General features: G+C 41.3%; 1 protein-coding gene across 2 annotated transcripts in view; it reads right to left on the bottom strand.

Annotated features, from left to right (window-relative positions):
• Window positions 1-12,878, bottom strand: part of RNF216 (ring finger protein 216) — a 113,312-nt gene that overhangs the window by 71,378 nt on the left and 29,056 nt on the right. For both annotated transcript variants that reach the window (XM_065923744.1, XM_065923743.1), the window contains exons 8-13: window positions 11,014-11,128; window positions 7,116-7,255; window positions 3,317-3,367; window positions 2,274-2,411; window positions 909-1,057; window positions 357-435 (exon numbers count right to left, since the gene is read on the bottom strand). In XM_065923744.1, coding sequence (XP_065779816.1) covers window positions 357-435; window positions 909-1,057; window positions 2,274-2,411; window positions 3,317-3,367; window positions 7,116-7,255; window positions 11,014-11,128 — 672 coding nt within the window. The remainder of the gene's footprint in view (window positions 1-356; window positions 436-908; window positions 1,058-2,273; window positions 2,412-3,316; window positions 3,368-7,115; window positions 7,256-11,013; window positions 11,129-12,878) is intronic.

The raw sequence follows: 12,878 nt of genomic DNA on the forward strand, positions 1-12,878 counted from the left end.
CATGTGAAAAGAAGTGTTTGAGCACAATAGGATGGTGAGAGAGCAAGCAAGAAAAATACTGGCACAGTGGAAAAACACAAAAGCCTTCACATTCTATACTACAGTATCTGCCCTTGAGGAAGATGGCATAAACCAGGCATCCAGAGCTTTGTGATTAAATTCTGTAGGTGGCCCCCATCTCTGAAACAAAGTCAACCACCTCACAAGGTAGCAAATTCATCTGCTTTCATGCAAAGGAGAGCACTCCAATCCTTCTCAGGGGTCAGCCTGCAGATGACCAGCAGGGTCTGTGCCACTAAGGCAGTCCATAATACCAAATTCAAACGTGAGTCTAGAAAAGGCATTTGCCTCCCTACCTTTCGACAGCGAGGATTGGGACAACTGAACCTCTTCACATCGCTGTCCAACAGAGCAGGAAAGCTGCAGGAGGGGCACCTACAATCAGAACAGCAGAAGGAAGGAGACTCAGAACACTGAAGTCTGACTGTTCATTCTAAGACAGTTTTCAGCTGGACAGCCACACCTCTCTTTACTCCTTACTTTTCTTTAAAACACAGACTCAGGCTCTCTGTGCTGGCTCTCACCAGGAAATGCAGGTGCCATTCTGAGTCCTGCCTCAGTGCAAACCACTCAGTATACATACCTTTCTGGGAACCCTACACACATCACCTCTCTTCTAACTCAATGTACAAGGACTATACCTAGAAGCCAGATGATTAAGAGGTGCCATGGAATGGAAGTAAAAATCTGAACTGCAGATCTTTCCATTAATAAAATTATTATTTCAAAGCAAGAAATGCCAGAAAATTTGCAGCTAGGGCTCTGCCATAGAACTTCACTGTCAAAATGAAAGGGCCCAGGCAGTCTCAGTCTTCCTGACGGGGAACGAGCTGACTCCGAGAACTCACCTGACAAGCTCATCAGCGTAGGCTGCTGCAACCTCCTCCTCTGCTTTTCGCTCATAGTATTTATACAGGATGGCCTGGGGAAGCACCTTCTCCAGCTCACTGGCTGGGAATGAGCACGTGCAGCTGCCCTCCATGCAGCTGAGCTCTGACTAGAATGACACCGCCAGGAGAAAAAGGGGGAAAAATTTAACCCAAGTTTTCAGAAGCACACACACAAAAATTTCAGTGGTTAAATGCATCTTTCAATGCAAAGAAAATAAACAGTGGTTCAGGACACAGACTCTGAGACGGTGAACAGGTCCCCTCTTCTGTCCGTTCTTCTCTGAGAAAGCACTCTCAAAATAAGGAAACCAAGAAATAAAAACACAAAGTCCATCTCTGAATCCACCTTAGGACCAGTCTAAACCAGAATATATGAAGATGGGAAGCAGATAAGGACAGGTAAATGGCTTAGCAGATTAGAGGAGGAAAGTTCTAGCTCAGGTCTGAAAAGGAGGTACTCAAGATAAGCAAGCTGACTCTCCCTCTAGTTCCTGGAAAAGCTGGAGGTCGAACCTCGGCAGAGGTGAGTGGGAGGAGGGGTGGGGACTGATACAAAGCTACTGCACACTCCAGAGAGGACAGTACAGTGTAAACAAGACTCTTCTGTGAACTGGGAAATTAAAAAGTCACGTGTGGTCGTTTTATTGTGATACATATTTTACTGCAGTGGCCTGGAACCGAACTTGCAATATCTTTAAGTATGCCTATATCCTGCTAATCATTTACAACCCCTCTCTCAGCCCTTGACTAAACTACAACTGATTTCAGAATAACTGATATCAAGTGGTTTGACTACTGGTGGGGCACTTATGAAAAGCAATTGTGGTTTTCGAGTGTTCGTTAAGACAAACTCTGAATTCTACACTGTGTTATGCTGGTGTAAAGAGAAACTGACTTTGCACAGAGAAATATAATCTTGCATAAAATATTATTCATTTTAATACAACTGTATAAAATCTTTTAAAATTTTTGTTAAAAAAAAAATACTACTTTGCAGCCTCATATATTTAATACAGGCTGCAGGATTCTCTCTTGGTGTTGATCCTTCATTTTATTTGTGAACAGGAAGAAGAGTGAAGAAGCTGGTGCTCCTATGAGCCAGGCATGAGAGCATCAAGAATTAAACAGTTCCCTGAAAAGAAATCTACTGTGCTTAGGACCAACATAATCACACAAATCAGAGGCTGTAGAGGAATCACACATATCAGCATGTCTTAGCAGAGTTCCACCTTGCCCCAGAAAAGGCACTTCCATGAGGCATTTACACTTGTCTATAAATGCGGTCTCCACAGACACTGTGTGGACACACTGCATCAGTCTTACCTTCCCAGATCCAAAGACAGCCTCTTGGGCGTATCTGATGAGACACTCCTTGCAGAACAAGTGAGCGTCAGCACACTGCGTCAGCTCCTCGAATGGAAACTCCCCGTAGCAGCAGCGGCACTCAATCAGCTGGCCATCCTGGAGGCGGGCAGAAACATGTGAAATCCCCACACTAAGGTAGAGGAGGCAGCCATGTTTCATACTCCCCCACCCCAAACACATTCGGAAGTGAAAAGCAATCCCTAGAAGCCATAAAACAATGATGAGCTGTTTCCTGCTGTAGAAATCTAGCTTAAGATGCCAGTACAAATATGAATACATATTAACAGCTAAAGACAGTGTGATTTTCATGTTTTTTAGGGGGTATTCTTTGGCATCGTCTTTTGTATAAAGTTACCATATTCATGAATTTCACTGTACTGGCAGGATTATAACATCTGTAATCAGATGCTAACAGTCAGGAACAGGTGGCATGTGGGATATTATCTTAAAACGTTTCAAAAGTTGCATTTTGCATCTTGTTATAAGACAAGAGTGGACGGGGTTGTATCTCAGTCCGAGCTTTATCTTAAGGGACTACTGAAGCCATATAAAGCAGCATTTGAAGTTCTGTGAATACCAGGAAACTTACCCTTTTTAAGGGCAGTGACTGATCCAGTCATTAGTTCACTTCTACCACATTAGAAACAGCCACTATGTGATGATGGCCGATGTCACACAAAATCCATCTGGTCCTGAGTTAAACGTATCTCTCCTTTCTAACTCTCAAGTGACATGTGAGTTCTAAATTTTGCTTTAAGAGTCTAACGGATCCCAGGCAATGTTTAAGAGGAACAACTCTAACAATATTATCTTTCCTCCAAATCTAATCCAATTTGGAAGCAAAGGTTTAATACTTGATTTTAACTTAGCTGAACCACAAACTCATCAATAGCAAAGGTTAAGGGAACCAATTTGTCATCAAAATGTGTAGAAAATGTAAGATGAGAAAAACAGCTAATGGAAATACCCAGAAGAAGTTAATTAGATGAAATTTCAATTACCTTTTGATACTGTTCTTCATTCATCTGCAGGGCAAGCAAAAAGTCTTCATGCTGAGGAACAAAAAACCAGACACACAGATGCAAATTTACTCAAGATGCCATAAACCATTTAGCATTTACTTTCATAAAAGTAAAATAATTATTAATAGTCATCTCTTCAGTTATGTAGTTTACTAGTTTAAAAAGTTAACTGATAATAAATTTAAAATGCATCAGAGTGCTGTATGTAAAAAAGGAAACCTTACAAGTACTAGACTCTATGGAGAAAACATTCTTAAATCTCACTCAAAATATAGAAGGAATAAAAGACTGACATAAAACACTTATGAAGAGTGCAGAATAGCATGTAAGTAAACAAACAAACAAAAAAATGAATGGGTAAAAAACCAAGTTTGACAACATACTTTGCTGGTAAGGCTAGCGAGAAACAGGCGCTCTTCTACATTACTGGTGAGAACGCAAAAGAGTACAACCACCATGGAGGGGAGTTTGGCACGATGTTAACAGTGATGTAAGTATTTATTCTCTAATTCATCAATTGCACTTATAGGAAATCTATTCCAAAGTTACCCTGGGGCAGAAATATGAAATGATATATGCATACAGTTATCTATCATGGCACTATCTGTAACAGCAGAAATCTGGAAAGAAGCTTGAATGTCCAGCAAAAAAGGGCAACAACTGAGTCAACTCTGATACTGCAGACAACGGCACACCAGGCAGCTTTTAAAGGAAGGAGAAAAGTCCCCGTGGACGGCTGTGGAGTCATCAGGATGCACTGTTAAGTGAAAGGGGTAAGGGCAGAACAGTGTGTATCTTTTAGGTAAGAAAGAAATGCCGCGCCCCCCGCCCCAAAATATATATATACACACACACACACTTTTACATAAAAGAAGGAAAGGTAAACAAAAACTATAAAATGGTTATGATAAGAGATCTGACCTCACAGATATCCTAAAGAGTCTTGGGGAACTCAGGGGTCCTTGGGCCAAATTTGAGTTTCTGGTCTAGAAAATACACACAGGCACACTTCATTTTACTGCACTTTGCAGATAGTGCTCTTCAAAAAAAAGAAAAAGAAAAAAAAAAAAAACACCCACAAAAACTGGTTCTGTGACTTGCATCAAAGCAAGTCTACTGATGCTTCTTCTCCAACAGCCATTTGTTTACTTTATGTGTCAGTGTCACTTTTTAGCAATTCTCACAATATTTTAGGCTTTTTCATTATTATTACTGTATCTGTTATGGTGATCAGTGACCTCTGATGCTACCACTACAATTGTTTTGGGGTGCCACGAACTGCGCCATAAAAGACAGCGAACTTATTCGATAAATGTTGTGTGTGTTCTGACTGCTCCACTGATGGGCCATTCCCCATTCCTCTCCCTAGTACCCAAGACACAATACTGAAAACAGGCTAATTAACAACCCTACGGTCTCTAAGCATTCAAATGAAGAGTAGTCCATCTCTTACTTTAAATCAAAACCTAGAGACAATTTAAGCTCAGTGAGGAAGGCATGTTGGAAGTCGAGACAGCCCAGAAGCTAAGCCTCTTGCACTGAACAGTTAGCCAAGTTGTAAGTACAAAGGAAAACTTCTTGAAAGAAATGTAAAGTGCGATGGCAGTAGCATGAATGGCAAGAAAGTGAAACAGCATTACTGTTGACATGAAGATGCACTGGTCTGGCCAGAAGAGTAAACGAGCCACAACATTCTCTTAAACCAAAGTCCAATCCACAGCAAGGCCCAAACTCCATTCCAAGCTCTGAAGGATGAAAGATGTGAGGAAGCTGTAGAAGAAAAGTCTGATGTCAGCAGAGGTTGGTTCATGAAGTTTAAGGAAAGACGCCATTTCCCTAACATGAAAGTGCAAGATGAAGCAGTGGGTGCTGATGTTGTAGAAGTTGCAACAAGTTATCCAGAAGATGTAGCTGAGATTATGAATGAAGGTGGCCACACTAAACAACAGATTTCCAAATGTAGATAAAACAGCCTTCTATTGGAAGAAGATGCCATCGAGGACCTTCACGGAGAGAGAGAAGCCGATGCCTGGCTTCAAAGGGCAGGCTGGCTCTCCTGTTAGGGGTTAAGGCACCTGGTAACCTGAACATGAAGTCAGCACTCCTTTCACCATTCCAAAAAACCTAGGGCCCTTAAGAATCAGGCTATCTCTATTCCGCTTGTGTTCTATAAATGGAACAACAAAGCCTGGATGACAGAACATCTGTTTACAAAACGGTTTACTGAATAATTTAAGCTCGCTGAGAACTACTGCTGAGAAAAAGATTCCTTTCAAAATATTACTGCTCACTGAAATGCTCCTGGTCACCTAAGAGATCTAATGGAGAGGAACAAGATTAATGTTTTCATGCCTGCTGACACAACATCCATTCTGCATCTCATGGATCAAGGAGTAGTTTTTAACTTTCGAGACTTATTAAGAAATGCATTTAGTAAGATTTGTAAGCCATAGTGATTCCTATGTTGAATCTGGGGAAAAGTCAATTGAGAACTTCTGGAAGGGGTTCACTATTTCACATGAAATAAAAAACACTTGTAATTCATGGGAAGACATGAAAACACCAACATTACCAGAAGTATGGAAGAAGTTGATCCCAATACTCATGGCTGACTTTAAAGAAGGAATAAATTGCAGATGTTGAATAAACAGCAAGAGATCTAGAATTAGAATCAAACAGCTGCAATCTCATTAATAAAACCTTAAAATGTAAGGAGCTGCTTTTTACAGATGAGCCCCCCCCCCCAAAAAAAAGAAGCAGTTTCTTGAGATGGAAATTACTGGTGAAGATACTATGAAGATTGCTGAAATAACAACAAAGGATTTAAAAAATCTCATAAACTTAGTTGATAAGGCAGCAGCAGGATTTGAGTGGACTGACTCCAATCTTGAAAGAAGTTTTACTGTGGGTAAAATGTGGTCAAACAGCATAGCATGTTACAGAGAAATCATTCATGAAACAAAGAGTATCAATCAGTTTGGCAAACTTCATTTGCCACATTTTAAGAAATTTGGACAGCTACCTCAACCTTCAGCAAGCACCACTCTTATCAGTGAGAAGCCCACCAAAATTGAGGCAAGACCACCTCCTCCCCACCAGCGAAAAGATTACGACTTGCTGAAAACACAGATGATGGTTAGCATTTTTTAGCAATAAAGTATTTCTTAATTAAGGCTTGGACATTGTTTTTTTAGACATAATGCTATTACACACTTACTAGACTAGACTATAGTGTAAACATAACTTTTCTATGCAATGGGAAGCCAAAAAATTTTTATGATGAGCTTTACTACAATATTCACTTTATTGTACTGGTCTGCAACTGAACCCACAGTATCTCTGAGGTCTGCCTGTATTAAATAACCAAATTTGTATCTTCCAGCTGACTTGCACATTTGATAGTACATTTCTGGCCTGGAGAATTCAATGGACTATATGGTCCATGGGGTCGCAGAGTCAGACATGACTGACTGACTTTGACTCTTACTTTTGGAAGAATTAAAGAGCTAAACGGAATCTGTTTTTTCCTCTCCCAGTAGAAAGCGAAGAAGGTGAAATAGATGTGTTTACTAAGTGCCAATTAAAATAACGTAAATCTAATCTGTGAAACTGTGAATTTTAGTCAGTATTACTACAAAACCTAGCTTGTTTTCCTTTTAAAAACTTTATGGCTTATTCAAATTAATCACTTAAAAGGCAAATCTTCAAAGACAGCTTCACACTAAGCCCTACCAGCAAATCAGAATCCTAGAAACATATTCCAAACACATCTTCCTACCTCTGCCATCTCTTTGATTTTTTGCTCGTAGAACTCCTGCTCCTGCTGCACGGCTGGAAGGAGGGCACGCCGGTCATAGGACCTACAATGTCGCCGCTTATTTTCCAGAAAGAACATCCTCTTCTCTATTTTTTTGTCACCTAGAAGATATGTTGCAATGCAGAATCATGCGGACAACTGTTCTGCCAGGAATTCAGGCAGCCACCCCAGTCTTCTGTGGCCTGGTCCCCCGCCTATTCCAACCAGGATGTTAAGTTACGTGACTTTCCCATAACGTTCTTTTTGGGAAAACTGGGCTCCTAACCATTCCCCACATTCCATGCACTTTTTGACATTCTTCCTCTCCATACCCATCCCTCATTATGATCCAACTGGAAGAGCTCCCCTATCCTGTCTGTACAGCACTGTGTGTGTACACCGCAACCCATTACGTGTTTACTGCTGAGGACGGGGGGTTCACGGTTTGGGGTTATCGCCCAAAGCTGCTATACGTGTGTCTGCAATTCAGCAGAGCACGCAAGGAGCAGAGTTGCTGGGTCAGCTCTGGAAAACAGTGCGAGCGTCTACAGTGCTTGCTCCGATGTACACTCTCCCTCTGCCAGCAGTGTCATCAGTTTTTAATCTAAGCCATCCTGGTAGGTGCACATGTGTTTTATATATCTTTTAAAATATTTTTATTTTGAAAATGCAGTACCCAGATTTACAATAAATAATACTTAGAACACAAGCTAAGAAAATAACAAATGTCAGATTTTGCAACTGGTCTTATTTAGGTTTTGTATTTCTTTGATTTAGTAATGTACGTTTTTCTAGAAAACTATCCATTCCATCCAGATTTTCTATTTACTCATAAAAGCCTGTTTTTTGGTAATCTCTATACCCTGATACATTTTTTAATTTTTTTGCTTTTCTCTTGTTCACTCTTTTAAAAAACTAAAGTATTTTTTCATTGACTATTTAGAAAACCAGTTTTTGGTTCTCTAGTCTGTTCCATCTATCTGACATATTTCTGCCAAGACCACCTGGTCTTAAATCACTGTAGTTATGGATCAAGTCTTGAAATCCAGGAGTCTGATTTCTCCCACTTTACTCTTCTTTTAAAAGATTATTTTAGCTATTCTAGTACCCTGCCTCTCCATATAAATTTCAGGATAATTTAAAGATACCTTGTATGTATCTGCAAAAAAAATCTTGCTGGGATTTTGACAGAAATCACACTAGGCATGGGTTATCAATTTGGAGAGGATTTACATCTTCATTGAGTCTTCCAACCCATGAACATAGTACATGTCTTCATTTATTTATATCTTTTCTGATATTTTTTCTTCAGTGTTTTGTAGTTCTCATCACAAGTCCCATACATGCTTTGTTAGATTCATACCTAAGTATTAAGTTTTTTCAAAATGACTTTAAATGGTATTGTACTTAAAATCTTGATGTCCATATGCTCACTGCTAGCATACAGATACATGAATACACTGGTTTTTGTAGGCTGATCTTTTACCCTGCAACCTTACTAAACTTCCTTGGAGCTGTATATATCTACAATCATGTCATCTGCTTAGGAACAGTTTTGGAAGAATTTTCCAGTGAAACCAAGTGGAGCTGGAGATCTTTTTGAAGATTTAAAATTATGAATTCAATTTCCTTAACAGCTATAGGGTTATCCAAATTATCTATTTTACATAGGTAAGTTCATTGGCAGTTTGTTTTTTGAGGAAATGGTCCATTTCATCTAGGCTGTCAAAATTACGTACATGAAGATGTCCACAGTATTCCTCCTTGGATGTCTGTAGGGTCTACAGTGAAAGCCCCTAAGAAGAGCAACTCCAATTTGCATCTTTTTTCTCTCAGCCTTGCTAGAGGGGACATGCTGTAATTCCATTTACATCCAAGTTCTACCCGTACTCCTCATGAGAGGCTATGTGGTGGTCGGCCCATAAAGCAGTGAAAAAGGGCCCTGGAGGAAGAGTCTGGTCTCCCGTACTCCTCATGGGAGGCTATGTGGTGGTCGGCCCATAAAGCAGTGAAAAAGGACCCTGGAGGGAGAATCTGGCCTCTCTCTGCCAGCTCATGTACAGCTCCAACAGTACTGCTTGGATGGAAAACAGTTGAAAAGGTAAAGAATGGGATTCTTGGAACAAATGAAGGAGTCTAAGCTTACATACCTATAAACCCCTTTCAAAAGAAGACTATCTGTAAGTCATAGATATAAATGTAAATCAAGTGTATTTTCTATTTCTAAACTTTCAGTGTCCTTAAAGATAATCTTGGTAGGACCAAGTTAAGAATCAGAATCTTGGGACTTCCTTGGTGGTCCAGTGCTTAAGACTCTGCACTTCCACTGTCAGAGGCACAGGTCTGATTCCTGCTCCAGGAACTAGGATCTCACATTAATGTGCAGTGCAATCAGAAAAAAAATATTTCAGAGGTATACCTGAAAGAATGGGCTGAAACTAATGAGGTGATGTTCACAGTGAAAAATATCAGATGCATCAAAACTCATAGGTCTGTGACTTAAAAAGCAAGGTGGGTAAGAAGATGAAGGTTTAATGTGAGTCAAAGGCAGTACATAGTTTGATTTTAAGAAGTTAAGGTGTTCTCAAGCTGTATGGTTGAAATTATAGAACCTAACTCCAGCTGTTGCCTCGAAAGAGCAGACCTCATTTGGAGTACTCTGTCCAGCCTCATACACCCAACCTCTCAGAGAGATAAAGACAAGTTACAGAAAGACAGAAAGGGCAACTGGGAAGGTGAAGAGGCAACAGAGTTTAAATCCTTTCAGAGGCAAGAACTACAACCATGGCAGGAAACCTCAGGAGGGACATTCCTGGCTTGATACAAAGAAAGAAATTTCTACAAGACACAGCTGACCAAGAAGGGAGTAGACCACCTGTGACGTGATACTTCCTTTTCTCTATCACCGAATGTCAGAAACAAATACTGAACGACTACGTGTTAGGATGTCTAGTTAGGCATGCCTAGTCTAAACGTGGATAAACTCAGCAGAATGAAAAGCTGCCTACACACTGTCCTCACGTTCACTCTGCCACAAATCTGTGAGAACATCGTGTGGGGAGAGCACTGTTTCACGGAGCAGTGTGGTGACCTGAGTCAGAACTTAAGACATTTTCTTTCAGATCCTAAAGATCTAACAAGAAATTCAAATCCTTTCCAACTCTATAGCTATCTCATGGACTTTCCATTTAGACACACTTGAAGTTATGAAATTAATTACATGTGTAACAGAAAGACAAACAGGAGGAAAGGGAAACATTTATGAAATAATCCACAGGAAAAGTTGAAGTGGACTCTCTTCTTGGACACAAGCAACTAAGATCAAGTCTGTTGCAAAATTCAGCAAGTTTACCTCTGGGAGGGTGGCAGTGAGGAGGGGAATTAGACCGGAAGTAACCTCTTCGAAAGAGCTTTCAGCAGTTAATTTCATCAACATGAATAACAGAACTTTAAACAGTTATGTGGCAACTTAAGAGCTGTGTGGCTTTTGCTGTGCAGAACCCACCCTCTCAGGTGTGTACATGACTCCTCTGCAGTAAGCCGTCAAGCACCGGTCCACTTTCTACCAAGTAGTCATAAGGTTAATTCTTGTCAAACCTTCAAGACCCATTTTCCCCTCAAGCTTAAAAATGTCCCTATACACAAATCTCTAACATCACACACAATTTTCCCTTCGTGGTGTATCCTAAGCAGAAAGAAGGTGACAAATGCAGCCACTTTCTAAAAACATTGCTGTGCCATCAAAGCAGCCACACCAGTGACAGTCCTCAGACCGCTGTGATGGGGCACTGCAGGCAGCCGCACCACGAGGCCCCTTTGGGTTGTGCAGGACAGGACCGCTCTGGAAACCCCATCAGCAACAGTCACATTTGGCCATTACCTTGTTCAAATTTGAAATCTATGTAAGAATACTGATTCATTTCTTTTCTCTTTTTTCTTTTTCCACTGGTTTCTGGCGATAGCTCCTGCCATTTTTTAATGGCGTCAGAAAAGGCCTAAAAATTGAGAAAGGGAAAGGTTACTGCTGTAAATGGGACACAAGAATACGTGAAACACAGGCAATCCCAAATCTCGTTGTGACTCACAGTTTCAGCTACCTTCCCTATACGGCTTACCAGAAAAGGTAGGGCAAAATAAGCAGGTAGCATTTCTTTACTTTGTTCTCTCTTTCAACAACTGCTGTAATGGCAGAACCAAGATGCTGACTGATAAAGAGGTGCATGAGAAGGCAAACCATCGGAGGTATCCATGAATAAGCACAGGTTAGACAATGTAACAAATGGCTACAAGTCATGTTTCACAGGCACCACATTACATGGTGTTTCTCTGGTCAACAATCCCGCCTCCATCTCCCCCATGTTCTCGCTGCTTTCACTCACTTCCCCACTTTGTACTGAACACTGGAATGCAAAATGCTTATGCCAGAGATACTCCCTTCTCTTCCACAGCTTTACCTTCTCCCTTTTTTTATATCTTTCCAATAGGCATTTAAAGGTGATCAAGTCTCTGCTATCCTAAAAGAAAGCCTTTCCTCCCAGACCGCCTTCCTTTCCCAACTACCAGCTCTGCTTTCTTCCCTGCTGTTTGTAGCCAAGCTTATCAAAAGAGCCATGTGCACATACCATCACCTCGCCTCCCAGGAGCAGCAGCCCCCTCTACCCTGGTCTCTACCCCACCTTTCCACTTGCTCACCTCCCTAACATGGGACCAAGGCCAGTGTCTCCGCTTTGGCCCTCACCTCCCGGGATCTCAGCGGTGATGCCATCACGGCCTGCCCCACTCTCTGCCCGTCCTGCCTCGTCTCCACGCTGTGGGTCCTCCAGGCCAGCCCTGGCTCTCCTCTCACCTGACAGTCTCTTCAGGCGCACCTCATCCACGTGGGTGAGGTCACCTTCCATATGCTGACCAATCTCAAATAACCCCTTCTCCAGTCTGTTACTGCCCCCACTTTTGGTCCATTCAGCCACTCAATGAATTGTTTTTACTCAGATATCTGAGGCCCACCCAGCATGCTGGCAGTTCAGCGTTTCCCGGACAGAATTCACTATCTTTTCCTCCAAATTAGCTCTTCTATGGGAATCCTCATCCCAGGAAATGACACCTCTGTCTTCCACGCCCTACCCTCCCTCACTACTGACCTCCTGCTTATGTAGTAGCACTTAGGGGGTATGATTAAAAGTCACTTGCTCAGAGAGGCCCTCCTGGAGCCTCTCAGACCACCCTCCAGTTATGTACTCTTTTGGAATAGTTATCACAGTTGTAATTACATACTTATTTGTGATCTGTTTTATGTTATTTCCTCCCCTAGACTCTGAGCCTCTATGACATGGACTGTTACAACAACTCACCATGTACCTTTAGCAACATACAGTCTGGATCTAACACTCATTTGGTAAGTAAAAGGTTACAGGGATGTGCATGTATTATAGGAATGTTGCTAATAAATCACGTTCTGAAGCTGTTTATCTTAATCAGCTGTGCATCCCTGTGGTAAAATGGTAACAAAACAAGTATTTTAAGACAGAGGATCAGCCCTGCATCTTAACCTATCTCCTATCTCCCTTCCTTTTCAAAGCTCCTCAGTGTGGGAATCAGAAGGGAATTGACATTTGCTGTATGCACCTCGTATAAGCTAAGCACTGCATGCAGCCCTTTCAAGTCCTTAATTATCCCATTTAATTCTCACCGCAATCCTCTAAAGGAGGTTATTATTTATACATAACAGAGGGAAGCAAGGCTACAGAG

This window comes from Muntiacus reevesi, chromosome 2 (genome assembly GCF_963930625.1).
Source record: "Muntiacus reevesi chromosome 2, mMunRee1.1, whole genome shotgun sequence".
NCBI lineage: Eukaryota > Metazoa > Chordata > Mammalia > Artiodactyla > Cervidae > Muntiacus > Muntiacus reevesi.